The sequence below is a fragment of the Bos javanicus genome, chromosome 15 (assembly GCF_032452875.1).
Source record: "Bos javanicus breed banteng chromosome 15, ARS-OSU_banteng_1.0, whole genome shotgun sequence".
NCBI classification, from domain to species: domain Eukaryota; kingdom Metazoa; phylum Chordata; class Mammalia; order Artiodactyla; family Bovidae; genus Bos; species Bos javanicus.
Window position 1 is genome coordinate 40,508,447 of NC_083882.1, and position 15,213 is coordinate 40,523,659.

Genomic DNA, 15,213 nt, shown 5'->3' on the forward strand with positions numbered 1-15,213 from the left:
ATTTGGCAAAACTAATACAATTATGTAAAGTTTAAAAATAAAATAAAATTAATTAAAAAAAATTACAAACAGATATGATCCAGCTATTCCAGTTCTGGATATTTATCCAAAGAGCACAAGATACTAATTTCCAAAGATATACACACCACACCATGTTCATCATAGCATTATTTTCAATAGCCAAGTTATGAGAACAACCTAAGTGTCCATCAACGAATGAAAAGAGAGATGTGGTATATGATAGAATCCAGCCTGCCTGCAAAGTTGCTTCAGTTGTGTCTGACTCTTTGCCACGCTATGGACTAGCCTACCAGGCTCCTCTGTCCATGGGATTCTCCAGGCAAGAATACTGGAGTGGGTTGCCCTGCCCTCCTCCAGGGGATCTTCCTGACCCAGGGATCAAACCCCTTTCTCCTGCATTGAAGGCAGATTCTTTACTGCTGAACCACCAGGGAAGCCCATATGGTAGAATCCATAAAAAAGGATGACATCTTGCCATTTGTGACAGCATGCATGGACCTTGATGATTTTATGCTAGTGAAACAAGCAAGACGGAGAAAGACGATTGCATATGATATGGGGAATGGTGTGGGGAATACATAATGCAACTGGTGTGGGGAATGCAAAAATAAATTAATTGAACAAATCAAATGAAAGCACATTAAAAACATGTAAATACAGAGAACAGAATAATGATTACCAGAGGGAAGAGGGGAGGGGGAGGGGGAGGGGGAGGGGGAGTAAAGAAGGTCAACTTTATGGTAATGGATGGAAACTAAAACTTTGGTGGTGAGTATGCTGTAGTGTATATAGGGGTCAAAATATAATGCTGTACACATAAGACACATAATGTTATAAATCAATAAATATAATCTATAGCAAATAATATATTTAGTAGTGAAATACAAGCCTTCTGATACTGGGTTAAAAAGACAATGCACTATTTAGCATTCCACTTCTATTTAGGAGATCCCAGGCAGAACAATAAAATTAAATAAAAGGTATACAAACTAGAAAGGAAGATGTCAAATTGTCTTTATTTTCAGACAACATCATTATGTATGTAGAAAATCTCACAAAAAAATCTACTAGAATAATAAGAGAGTTCAGCAAGCACAACATAAAAAGCCGAGTGTGTTTCTATATATTAGCAACTGAAACTCCAAAACTTTGGCGACCTGATGCAAAGAGCCAATCCATTTGAAAAGACCCTGATGCAGGAAAGATTGAAGGCAAAAGGAGAAGTGGGTGCCAGAGGATGAGACAATTAGATAGCATCACCAACTCAATGGACATGAATTTGAGCAAACTCCAGGAGACAGTGGTCAACAGAGGAGGGTGGTGGGCTGTAATCCATGGGGTCACAGAGTCAGACATGACTTAGTGACCAAACAACAACTGAAAATAAAAATTAAGAAGGCCGTTCCACACATAATAGCAGCAACAACAAAGTATGAAACTCCCAAGGAACATTATTGTTCAGTTGTCTTAAGGAATACATGTAGCAAAATGTGTGCCGGAAGTACACACTGAAACCTAAGAAAACCTGAGAGATATTCCATCACCATGGACTGAAAGACTCGGTAGGTCCCAACTGTTCCCAAATTATTTATAGATTAAAAGCAGCCTCAGTCAAAATCCCAGTAGGCTTATTTGGTAGAAATTGACAAGCTAAACTGTTTGGAAACACAGAAAACCGAGAATAGCAAAAATAATATTTAAGAACAAAATTGGAAGACTCTCACTATGTGTTTGCAAGACTTGCTCTGAAGCTATAGCAGTCAGGAGAATGTAGGGATAAACATACAGATTAATGAAATAGAGTAGAAAGTGCAGTGGTAAACCCATACACATATAGTCAACTGATTATCTGTGAAGATGCTGCAGTAACACAATGAGCAAAGAACAGTCTTTTTAATAAGTGGGACTGTAACAGTTGGATAACCATGGTCAAAAACTTTGACTTTTATTTATACTATACAAAATTAATTAGAATTGGATTATAGACTTAAGCTCCAAAGCTAAAGACTGTAAAATTTCTGAGAGGAAACATAGGAGAGAGCCTTAGTGACTCTGGGTTTATAAAGATTTCTTAACTCTAACTCAAATTATAAAAAAATTAATTAATTTGTCTTCATCAAATTAAAAGCTTCTATTTTTTTGGATGATGATGAAATTGAAAAAACAATTGACCAGCTTGGAGAAAATATCTGCAAACATATATCTGATGAAGGACTTATATCCAGAATTTTTAAGAACTCTGACTAAATAGCGGGTTATAGTGTGTTCTTAGATCTGAAGACAATATTCTAAAGTTATCAAATGTCTCTAACTTAATCAGTTTAAAACTGTATCATTTATAACTGCACACACAAATATTGAATACTGGGCATATATGTAATGAAAATTGTGCCAGATTACCACAACTACAAAACACTGACAGAAACTGCAGAAGTCTTCAGGAATGTATTATGTCCATGAATTGGAAGGCTTAATATTGCAAAGATGTTAATTCTCTCTAAATTTATCTCTGCAGCCAATGCAATACCAGTCATATGCCCAGAAAATATTTTTGTGGAAATTGATGAATTGCTTCTGTAAGTCATATGGAAATGCAAAAGGCCAAGAATATCAAACAATCTTGAAGAACAACAAAGTGGAAAATTTACTTCAGACTATGAAGATTTATTATAAAACCACATAATGAAAACAGTGCGATTCAGGTGCGAGGATGGACAAACCAGTGGAAGAGAAGAGAAGTTTCAAAACTGAACCTGCTTCATTTATGACAAGTGTCACTACAACGAAGTGAGGGCAAAGGAGGGCCTTTTTAATAAATGCTGCTGAATCAACTGGATAGCAGCATGGGACAAAATAAACGCTCACCCTACTTCTCAGAATATACCAACATCTATGCTATGTTGGTCACAGATTTATTTATAAAAGATAAAATAATAAAGCTTCTCTAGCAAAGTTGGACAATAGAAATCCAATGTGAGCCATGTATGCCATTTGAAATTTTCTAGTAGCCACAATAAAAAATGCACAAATAAACAGATGATATTAATCTTAATCCTATGTTTAGCTCAAATTTCAAAAATGTTATCATTTCAATGTATAATCAATATAAAAATATTGAGATCTTTTAGATTATTTCATTCATACTAAGACTTCAGGATCTGGTGCATATTTTATAATTATAGCATATCTTGATTTAGATAATGCATTTTTAATAGTTAAAGTGAAATGTAATCCTATCAAAAGAAAAAAGTTGAGTCGAATAGAAAGATATTTTATATTGCTTCAGTTGCAAAATTTAAATCCATTAATATTCAATAAAATTCAATTCCTCACTCACACTAGCTATTCTCTAGTGTGAAAGAGTGAGTACCATACTAGACAGTGCAGTTCCAGAAGGTAACATACAACAGTATCTTTGTGACCTCAGAATAGGGAAAGATTTCATAAATAGGAAGCAAAAATCAGCAATAAGGGAAAATACTGTTAAATTTGACTTCATTAAAATACATGTCTTTGTTTATCAAAAACATCTTTAGAGAATGAAAAAGTGAGTCAAAAAGTGGGAGGAGATATTTTATATAATGTATAAAAAATATTAATATATATATATCTATCTGACAAAGGGTTTATATCCAGAGTCTACACAGATTACAAACTAATCAGGAAGGGACTGACTACACAGTGAAAGTATGGACAAAAGCCTTGAATAGGTACCTCATACAAGAAAATATCTGTCAATACATAAGCATGTGAAAAGTAGCACAACATCATTATCAAGTGAAGGCCAATTAAAATCATAATGAGATACCACCCCACACCCATAAAAATAGTGACACGAACAAAACAAAACTGAGACTACAGCGTATTGGCAAAGATATGGGTGAAGGGGAGTTCTCATTTCCTGCTGGAGGGTGTATATATTGGTACATTCACTTTAGAAAACCATTTGACAGTATCTGCTGAAGCAAAGCAATCACGCCTAATCCCAGGACCTCGCAACTCACTCCCAGGTACTCGTACATATTGATGATGATTCTCTTTCTTCGACCACACTCTAGCCAAGCTCCCTTGAGCCCTCTTCTCAACTAGACTTCAACCCTGGCCCTTAGTAACTATCCTCTCAACACAAATAGTTTAGCATACCCGATTCTTCCTGCATGGCAAAGTCTTAAACACTGACGGTTTCTAACAGCTCAGTCCCTCTTAAAGTCCTTGCTTGAGAAAACTCAAGACTGATGAATTTATTGTTCATTTTAGCCAACATCTGTTTATAGACTCCTGACCATCTTTTCTTAGAGCCTTTACTAAAAAATGGGCTTACAATTATCCATCTTTCACCTGTCCCTTTGAGAGGTATATGTATCTCCTACCACTGAGGAGGACCAGAAAGCCAGCCCTTTCAAATGCAATTATCAGGAAGGATAGAGCCTGTCTTCCAGTTTCTGGGGGAGGACAGAATCCTAACTTCAATCTCTGCCAGCTAACAGACCCAGCTGAGTAAAAAGCATTTACACTAAGGAACCCTATGGGATTTCTCACTTCCCTGTCTCTCCTGAGACCCCACTTATCCCTCTTGCTACTCTCTCATTCTCCCTGTCACACACCTAGCCACCTCTGGCAAAATCAAAGCTGAGTTCAGTTGATACTGAATTCTCTTCCCCACTGTGACACCAAATTACTAATTAAACTCTGTCCTTACAATTCTAACTAGTATCTGGCTTTATCTTTGACAATACCCAACAGAAACAATATGTATGCTACTGCTAAGTCACTTCAGTCGTGTCCGACTCTGTGCGACCCCATGGACTGCAGCCTACCAGGCTCCTCCATCCATGGGATTTTCCAGGCAAGAGTACTGGAGTGGGGTGCCATTGCCTTCTCCAATAATATGTATAGGGATGCTGAAAGCAGCGTTCTTCACAACTGGAAACGACCTCAGTGCCCAGCATCAGAACGCACCAATAAAGAGTGGCATATTCATACAAGAGCATAAAACGCAGGGGCGGAAAAGTGGGAACCACTGCAATGCAGATGGACACGGATCCCTGCCTCCCCCTGCTCTGCCCATAATGTTTAATGAAAGAAGGCAGGCCCCAAAGAGCACACACTTGTATTAGTTTTCCATTGCTGTGGGAGCAGTGACCACCAGTGTAGCAGTTTACAATGGCACCCACTGATGATCTCACAGCCGTGTAGGTCATAAGTACAGGTCTGGCTCCACTGGGTCCTCTGCTCAGTGTCTCACAAGCTGCAGTTGAAGTATCCACTGGGCTGGGGTCTCCTCTGCAGTTAAGAGTTCTCTTCCAGTTCATTCAGGTTGTGGGCAGCATCCAGTTCCTAGTGGTTGTAGGACACGGAGTCCGTTTCTTGCTAGCCGTCAGCTGGCTATAGTTCCTTGAGGCCTTTTGCTTACAAGCCCTCTCACAACAATGACAGTTTACTCCTTCGAGGCCAGCAGGACCATGTCTTTCTCATGCTTCGAATTTCTGACTTCAGAAGGGCCCAGCCTCTTATTAAGTTCTCATCCGACTAAGTGAGTGAGTGAAGTGAGTCAAAGTCGCTCAGTCGTGTCTGACTCTTTGCAACCGCATGGACTTTACAGTCCATGGAATTCTCCAGGCCAGAATACTGGAGTGGGTAGCCTTTCCCTTCTCCAGGGGATCTTCCCAACCCAGGGATCAAACCCAGGTCTCCTACATTGCAGGCGGATTCCTTACCAGCTGAGCCACAAGGGAAGCCCAGGAATACTGGAGTGGGTAGCCTATCCCTTCTCCAGCGGATCTTCCCAGCCCAGGAATCAACCTGGGGATTCTTTACCAACTGAGCCATGAGGGAAGCCCCAATTAAGTTAGGCCTGCTCATCTCCCTTTTGATGAACTCAAACTCAATTGGTCTGAAATGTAATCACATTTGCAAAATCCCATAAGTTAAGCAGCAGAATGAGATCCATCATATCCACATCTTACCAAACTCAAGAGAATGAGATTATACAGGGCAAGTATGTGGGAGGCAGGCAGCATGGGGCCCTCCCAGAATTTTGTCTACCACAAGACTGAACAATGCAACTTTTATCAAGTCAAAAAACTGCAAAAGTAACCTAAGATGACAGAAGTCAGATGGTATTTTTGTTGGGTGGCACGTGTATTTGGGGAGACACCTGACGAAGGCTTCTGAATGTTGGTAAGTCTTCTACATCTTGATCTCCAAGGTGACTACACAAATGTGCACTTTGCAAAAATTCATCAGTTGTGCACTTAATATTTGTGTATGTATTTTATACTGCAATAAATATTTTACACAAAAATTTTAAAATAGGTTCTCCAGGTGCTTTGTTCAATTACATATAGGAACAATAATTAGTATTAAAATTGTTGGTATAAAACTGGCACTGGCAGAAAGTGCTTGAAATTAGTCTATGCCCCAAAGTAACTTAAAGACTGAGAGGTTTATGTCTACATTAGTTTGGCAAAATATGTTGTAAAAATAAGAAAAATTAAATTTCAGTTGGCTTTTATTCAAGTGATCATAAATTTGAGGTTTTGAAAGTTTCTCACTTTCCATTTGAATACTGGTTCTCTCTACACTTTATGGAAGCGTGCAGTAGCAAGTTAAATGTAAACTGAGCTGAGTGTGAGTCTGTGTGTGTGTGTGTGTGTGTGTGTGTGTGTGTGTTTGGTGGGCTGGGCAAGGGCAAGGAAATACAAGGAAACTAAATGGACCTAATTTAATAAGTAGGTAAAATCTTTACATTCTTAGGATACTGACTTAAGAAGGCCTCAGAAACACAAAGCTCTTTTTTTAAAAAAAATTTATTGGAGTATAGTTGCTTTACACTTTGTATTAGTTTCTACTGTACAGCAGCATGAATCAACCGTGCATATGCATACATCGCCTCTTGTTTGTATTTCCTTCCCATTTAGGTCACCATAGAGCACTGAGTAGCATTTCCTGTGCTGTACAGTAAGCTCTCATTAGCCATTCATTTTATGCATTGTGCATGCATACTCAGTCGTCACTGACTCTTTGCCATCCCATCGACTGTAGCCCACTAGGCTCCTCAGTCTGTGGGATTTTCCAGGCAAGAATATTGGAGTGGGCCGTCATTTCTTCCTCCAGGGCATCTTTCCAAACGAGGGATAGAATCCGTGGCTTCTTGGATCTCTTGCATTGCAGACAGATTCCTTACTGCTTGAACCATCAGGGAAGCCCCTCTTTATATATTGGGTGTGTACACAGTGTGTGTAGGTCGATCCCAATCTCCCAGTTCCTCCCAGTACCCCATTCCCTCCTTGCTGTCTGTACGTTTGTTCTCTATGTCTGTGTCTCTATTTCTGCTTTGCAAACAAGTTTATTTGTACCATTTTTCTAGATTCCACATATATATGTTAATATATGATATCTGTTTTTCTCTTTCTGACTTACTTCACTCTTTATGACAGCTTCTAGGTCAATAAAGACTGTTTTCATGACCATATCTCTGCAAATGGCACAATTTCATTTTCTTTTTATGACTGAGTAATATTCCATTAAATATGTGCCACATCTTCTTTATCCATTGATCTGTTGATGGACATATAGGTTACTTCCATGTCCTGGCTATTGAAATAACAATGGGTACAGGTATTATTTTCAGAGCTGGTCAGCCTTAACCTAATTCCTTTCTTTGCATTTCCATTCTGTTCTAAGGTAAGGAATTCACATTATTTCTTTAAGGAATATAAATTAATGAAGGTCTCCATGATAAATAAATCAGAAAAACACATTTATCCCAAATTCAAGAAAATATTTATTTATTATCTATTTTTGACTTCATCGGGTCTTAATTGTGGCTTAGGAGCTCAGTAGTTGTGACTTAATTGTCCTCCAGCATGTGGGATCTTAGTTTCCTGCTATGTACCCTGCATTAGAAGGTGGATTCCTAACCACTGCACCACCAGGGAATTCCCTACTCCACCTTATTCTAAACAGCACAAAAAGAAGTCACATAAATGTGATATAAGTAAAGTAAAGGCTATTCTTACTATGAATATGATGTAAATCTTAAATAAAATATTAGCAAACAGATTGAAAAATATATTAAATAAAAGATATCATGACCAAATGGTCATATTTCAGCAATGCAAAGATGGCTCAATATCAGTGAATCTATTACGTAACTCATAATATTAAACTATGGAGAAAAAAAGTATGCAATCGTCTCAAAATGTGCTGACATTTAATAAAGTTCAACTATATTATCACCCTGCTTATTTAACTTATATGCAGAGTACATCATGAGAAACGCTGGACTGGAAGAAACACAAGCTGGAATCAAGATTGCTGGGAGAAATATCAATAACCTCAGATATGCAGATGATACCACCCTTATGGCAGAAAGTGAAGAGGAACTAAAAAGCCTCTTGATAAAAGTGAAAGAGGAGAGTGAAAAAGTTGGCTTAAAGCTCAATATTCAGAAAACGAAGATCATGGCATCTGGTCCCATCACTTCATGAGAAATAGATGGGGAAACAGTGGAAACAGTGTCAGACTTTATTTTTTGGGGCTCCAACATCACTGCAGATGGTGACTGCAGCCATGAAATTAAAAGACGCTTACTCCTTGGAAGGAAAGTTATGACCAACCTAGATAGCATATTCAAAAGCAGAGAGATTACTTTGCCAACAAAGGTCCGTCTAGTCGAGGCTATGGGTTTTCCTGTGGTCATATATGGATGTGAAAGTTGGACTGTGAAGAAAGCTGAGCACCGAAGAATTGATGCTTTTGAACTGTGGTGTTGGAGAAGACTCTTGAGAGTCCCTTGGACTGCAAGGAGATCCAACCAGTCCATTCTGAAGATCAGTCCTGGGTGTTCTCTGGAAGAACTGATGTTGAAGCTGAAACTCCAATACTTTGGCCACCTCAAGCAAAGAGTTGACTCATTGGAAAAGACCCTGATGCTGGGAGGGATTGGGGGCAGGAGGAGAAGGGGATGACAGAGGATGAGATGGCTGGATGGCATCACTGAGTCGACGGACATGAGTTTGGGTGAACTCCGGGAGCTGGTAATGGACAGGGAGGCCTGGCGTCTTGCAATTCATGGGGTTGCAAAGAGTCGGACACGACTGAGTGTCACTCAGTGACTGAACTGAACTGAACATCCATTCATGATTTAAGATACTTTAAAAAATAGGACTAGATGGCTATTTTCTCAATATGAATAAATATATCTGTGTCAACACAGAAGCCAGCACTATGCTTAAATGGGAAAACATTTAATGAGATGAATTCTCATTAAAGTTAAGAATATGGGAACCATATCACTACCCTAATACTGTTCTGGAGATTGTGGAAACCAAAGAAACGAGGAAACAACATATGTTAGTGGTACATAACGTAAAAGAGGCAAAATTATCATCTGTAGAGTTATAATTGTATATTTGGGTAGGACCCAGAAGAAGTCATTAAAAAGCATTTTTAAGCAAAGAGAATTCAGTAAAAATGGATGGGTGGAAAATTACTATATAGAAATCAATAACTTTCATATATTCACTAGTAGGAAGATAAAATGGGAACTATCTTATTTATAATAGCAACAAAAATGAACATATCTAGTAATAAACAACAATAAATATGTAAGATCTATATGATGTAAAGTTTAGAATATTCCAGAGGGTCATAAAAAAAGATATGAGCAAACGGAAAGACAATTCATATCATAAGATTGTAACTAGATTCCGAGTTAGTTTGTAAAGTTAATTCCATAAAAATACTCTTTAGGATTTTTTAGGGACATAGACAAGCTAACGCTAAGTCCATATAGAATATCAAACAAACAAGGAGAGCCAGGAAAGTTTTGAACGAGAAGATCAGTAATAGAATTCTCTTCCTACCAGATGGTAAAATATAGAAAATTTTAAATGTATAAATATATAAAGGAAAATAATTAAAACAGTGTGGTACTGATATATAACAGACAACTCAAGAGAAGGTAATAGATGGTGTGGAAATCAGTCCAAGTACAGGAACCAGATATACGATAAAGATGTTATCTCACATAAGAGAGGAAAAGATGAGTTATTTGCTAAACTATGTTAGGGTAACCAAAGAGACATAATAAAAAAAGAAGGTTGGATTCATAGCTCACATTTATACTAGGGTAATTTCTTCATGTGAACATATAAATGTAAAAAATTTAAAACAAACAAGACTAAAAGAAACTGTAAGAAGATTCTTCTATAAACTTAGAAAAAAATTCTTTCTGAATCAGTATAAACTTAAAGTTCAAAAGTGATAAAATGGAAAATTGCTACAACTACTATATAAAATTGAAACTTCATGTGACAAAAATCACCATAAACAAAGTTAAGCACAAACAAGAAGCTGGATAAAGCATTTGTAATTTATATCACAAGAAAAAAGCTAAATGTCCCTTTGCATAAAACCCCTACATAATATCAAGAAAAATACCAACAACCCAACAGAAAAAAAGATAAAGAAACAACAATTCACAGAAAAGGAAATACAAATGATTCTTTATTATATGAAAAGACTATCTATTGCCAGTCAGGTTAGTAAAGATTTTTTTAAAGTTGGGTAACACAGTGGTTAGCGCAAGTGTAGAAACAGTACTCTCATTCTCTGCTGCTGGAAGGGTGAACCAGCCCAATTTTGATGGAGGACAATTTGTCAATATCTATCAAAATTCTCAATTCATACATGCTTTGTTCTAGCATTTCCGTTCCTAGAAATTTGTCCAAACTTACACATATGTCAAATGGCCCAAGTTCTTCATTATCGTCGCACTGTTTGCAATAGCAAAAGATTTGAAATGCTTAAACTTTCCACCATAGGGGACTGGCTACATCAATTATGATATTGAACACATCAACACAATGGAATACCATGCAACCATAAAATGAAGGAGAAAGTTCTTTATGTACCAGTACAGATTGACCTCCAAAATAAAATTAAAAGTTCAAACAGTGTGTACAATACAATAGCATGCTATTAATTCTGGAAAAAGAATATGATATGTAAATTTGCTCATTTATTCATAAATCCTGTCTGGAAGAATGCCCAAGAACCTGATAACACTATCTGTCATCAGGGATAGGACCTGGATGACTTAGGGACAGAGACAGAAGATAGGACTATTCATTTTATGCCTTTTGTACCCTTTTATTTTGAGCCATGTGAATGTATTATCAAAAAATGCACAACGCATTGAAGTTTACGATGTAATAAAAAGGGCAGAGTTACATTCCGGTCTGTCCATATTTATCCTGAATTTGCTGAAAATAAAGTCTATTGTTAATCAATACAGCTTTTTTTCTTTTTTTTTTTAGGCAACAGACTCTCTACTTAATCTGGTTTTAGAATAGACCAAAATCAAGTCCCTGACTTACACAGCTTTTTGATTAAAGTGCCAGAAGAGAAGTAATTTTTGCTTGAAAACTGAAGTTCCAAGATAAAAGTTAAATTTTTTAAAAGTTAAAAAAAATAAAGTTCTCAACAATAGGGACAGTAGAATCAGTTTGTTTAAAGCAATCAAACAAATATCAATAACAAAAAAGAAATCATGTTGTTTATACTATTTAAGGGTAAGTACCCCCACTGCAAGGAGGGTGAGAGATTACACGTTACATTCTAAAAATATTTCTTTATTGTTAAATTATTCTGATCTATTGACATATTAATTAATTTTATAATTTTAAAAATTATACAAAGATTTAAATATTTAAAAAACCCAAGGTTCCACTGGTAGCCAAATATACATAAATGTGTTTAAGCTAGTAATTAAAAAAACACAAGTTTAAAAGAGACACCAATTTTTTTTTGACTAGTGAAATAGTAACATAGAAAAAATATGATACTTAATGCAGGTGATGGTGTTGTGAAAAAGGTACTCCCATCATTAATGGTGAAGTATAAACTGGTCCCTTTCCCTTGTTTTAACTAAAATTTACAATGTATAGTTGTAAGAAATAACACAGAGAGAACCTATGAAGTCTTTACCCATGTAATTCTGTTTTAAAAAATAATTTGTCGGTGTCAGTTAAGAATCTTTAAAAATTCACACTTTCAACTAGCAATCCAATTTCTTGGAAACTATCCTAAAAATGTCATTAAAAGGAAAGAAAAAGCTATGTGCAGAAAATGTTCATTCAATACCATATATAAAATAAAAATATATTCATATAAAATATATAAGTTAATAAGAAAATAGTTCATTAAATAACATATACACTATAGAATATTCTACAGCCATTAAACCACATTTGTGTAGAATATAAGGTAATTGACTTAATATCTATGTTGAATGTTGATTTAAAAGATATAAAATTTTACGTACAAAATATGTGAAAAATATTCATATGGTCAATGAGTGAGAAAGAGGAGGAATTATGGTTGATACTTTGTCTCTTTCAAAACTTTATACAAATAATTTCAAATTTAATTTTTTTCAGATTTTTTTCCAAATTTTCCAAACTCAAGTTTTCCTACTTTTGTCAGAATTTGAGAAGCAAAATGAGGTGAAAGATGGCTACTTATTAATACAATAAGGATAACTAACTGCCCCGCACGAATGGGAGACTTTTGCTAGGAAAGAAGCACTTACTTGCATCTTTCTCTGGAGAAAGAGGATGGACCCTCTGCCCCAGGCAGGTGCTACTGATTGGCTGCCCCTGCTTCTCTGGGGGCTGGGCATTGCCCATGGGCTGCACCTTCCCCTTGGGGCTGCTGAAGAGGTCTTGGGAGTCCTTTCTTGGTCCAGATTCTTGGAGGGAACTCTCGAAAGATTTGTCTTTGAGTCTGAAGGAGGAGAAGAGTGAGGTCCTTTTCTTGGGAACCCTGGAAGCATCTGGGACTGTCTCCTGCAAACTCACTTTCTCCAGGAGTGTGGGGACATCTTCCATCTTGCCACAGGGTGGGGGCACAAGTGCAGGAAACACCTTGGATGACCGGCTGGGCAAACTGTGAGTGCAAAGGGCGGGGGCAGGAGGGCTCGGGGCTGAGGGCTGGGCAGTCCTTGAAGTCGGGGAGCCCAGGGAGAAGAAGTCTGAGGCCTTGCTTGCCACGTCTCTCTTGGGGGATGGCTGATCGCTGTCTTTACTGGAGCTGCTTTTCCGAAAGCTGAATGAGCGAGTGTAAGCATGAGGTGGGCTGGTGGGCAAAGTCTTTGACTCTGGCTTGGCCCAGGCCTTCCTCCCACTGTCAGAGTTGGGGAGGAGTGGCTCCAGGGATCTCCGGATGGCGTTGGCTATAAGCCGCAGTGGAGACTTGGGTGGGGCCATGCTTCGTTCCCCAGGAGCCCGTTCAGCTGGGGCCCCCATCTTCTCCTGAGACTGTCTCTGGGCTGGCAAGGTCTCTTTCTCTGCCAGAGGAAGCAGCAAGGAGCGGACTGGTTTCAGCACATGGCCTCCTGAACCATTTCTAGTGCTCTTTTGGGAAAGTCGTGCTCCGGTTTCCAGGTACAAGTTCTCAAGGTTGGAGTCGTTCCAATCCAACAACCAAGTCTTCTGCTCCGGAGTGAGAACCAACTTCTTTAAGCCTGACTTCTCCTCTGCCAGCTCTAACCCACCATCCTCTACCCTCCTGGGTCTGGTACTCCCTTCTCCAGGCTCCTCTCCAGCCCAGGGAGACAGTGGGTGGTCTGGCAAGCACCTGTCCTTCCCTTCAACGGGGTGTGGGCCTCTGTGGATGCTTCTGATGTCCCTAGGAGGGGCCACTGCCTCCTGACACCCATCAGAAGCCATCTCTGTAGGGCTGGGTGGCCTGGAGCTCTGGAGGCCGTTTCCACCAGGCCTCACCAGGCAGTATTCTGTCCGCTCCAGTACCTGCCCACGAGGCAGACGCAGGGGGAGATCCTTGGGTGGTCCATGGGCTTTGGCACGCCTCAGAAAGATGGGGGTGGATGGACTGCAGTGACCTCTGGAGATTTGTGAGGCGGTGTTGGAAACTGCCACCTGGAAGGGACAGGCAAAACCCAGCAGTGATTTAGAAGCTCCCACCATTCACTTACATGAGGAAGGTGCATCGCATCCCACAGCCCCCTCCCTTCCTCTCTTCAGATCTCAGACACCCAAAGTCAAAAAGAATTCTGTCTAGGGTGATTTCAGAGGGCCACTCTTCCTTCTAAGTGGCTACCTTGGAATGGGCTAGAATTGGCCCAGAGCCTCCATATCACTGATCAAAGGCTTACCTGAGTCTTAGATTAGGTGGGTAGAAAGCCAGAGGGAAGGCCAAGTCTTTGACAAGCTCCCTGACCAGTGAGGGCAGGGCTAGCCTGGCCCATATGGGTGGGGCCAGGCACATCCGGAGGCTCAGCTATGGGCATATTCTATCCACAGGTGTGGTCCTCCAACAACCAAGAAACCAAGACTTTTTTCATTGGAGACCATTAAAAAGAGACAACTACCCTCTGGCTTGGAACTGTGGTGGCAGGAAAGACTTTGGGATCTCTCAATAACCCTTTCAGCTATGGTTTTTCATGTATGGATGTGAGAATTGGATCATAAAGAAAGCTGAGCACCAGAGAATTGATGCCTTTGAATTGTGGTGCTGGAGAAGACTCCTGAGAGTCCCTTGGACAGCAAGGAGATCAAATGAGTCAATCCCAAAGGAAATCAATACTGTATATTTATTGGAAGGACTGAAGCTGAAGCGCCAATAATTTGGCCACCTGATGCAAAGAGCCGACTCTTAGGAAGAGACCCTGATGCTGGGAAAGATTGAGGGCAGGAGAAGTAGGGGGCAGCAGAGGATGAGATGGTTGGATGGCATCACTGAATGGACATGAGTCTGAGCAAACTCCAGGAGACAGTGAAGGACAGGGAAGCTTGGCATGCTGCAGTCCATGGGGTCAAAGAGTCAGACGTGACTTAGCGACTGCACGAGGACCCTTTAAAATCTGATTCATGCCTCACCATTGAGAAGGCAATCAATCATTGCCAGCATTCAGGAGCTTGGCCCTTGGCAGAGGGAGAACATAACAGACTTTAGAAGGAATGGTTGTGTCCTGCCCAGAGCTCTGGTCATTGAACAGGAGCTCCTCAGGAGAATGAAATATTCTGTCTTGGATGTTCTACTTCCCAGAGTCTAGAACAGGCTCTGGCAGGTAACAGAGGCTTGATAGATTCATACTGAAGGAAAGAGTCCAATCCTGTCTATATCAGTGATGCCATTTTCTATTCAAGAGGGATGTTGCTTCCA

At 39.3% G+C, this 15,213-nt stretch overlaps 1 protein-coding gene across 4 annotated transcripts in view; it reads right to left on the reverse strand.

The window, feature by feature from the left end:
* Positions 1-15,213, reverse strand: part of MICAL2 (microtubule associated monooxygenase, calponin and LIM domain containing 2) — a 240,721-nt gene that overhangs the window by 46,676 nt on the left and 178,832 nt on the right. For all 4 annotated transcript variants that reach the window (XM_061440774.1, XM_061440773.1, XM_061440772.1 and 1 more), the window contains one exon: positions 12,620-13,967. In XM_061440774.1, coding sequence (XP_061296758.1) covers positions 12,620-13,967 — 1,348 coding nt within the window. The remainder of the gene's footprint in view (positions 1-12,619; positions 13,968-15,213) is intronic.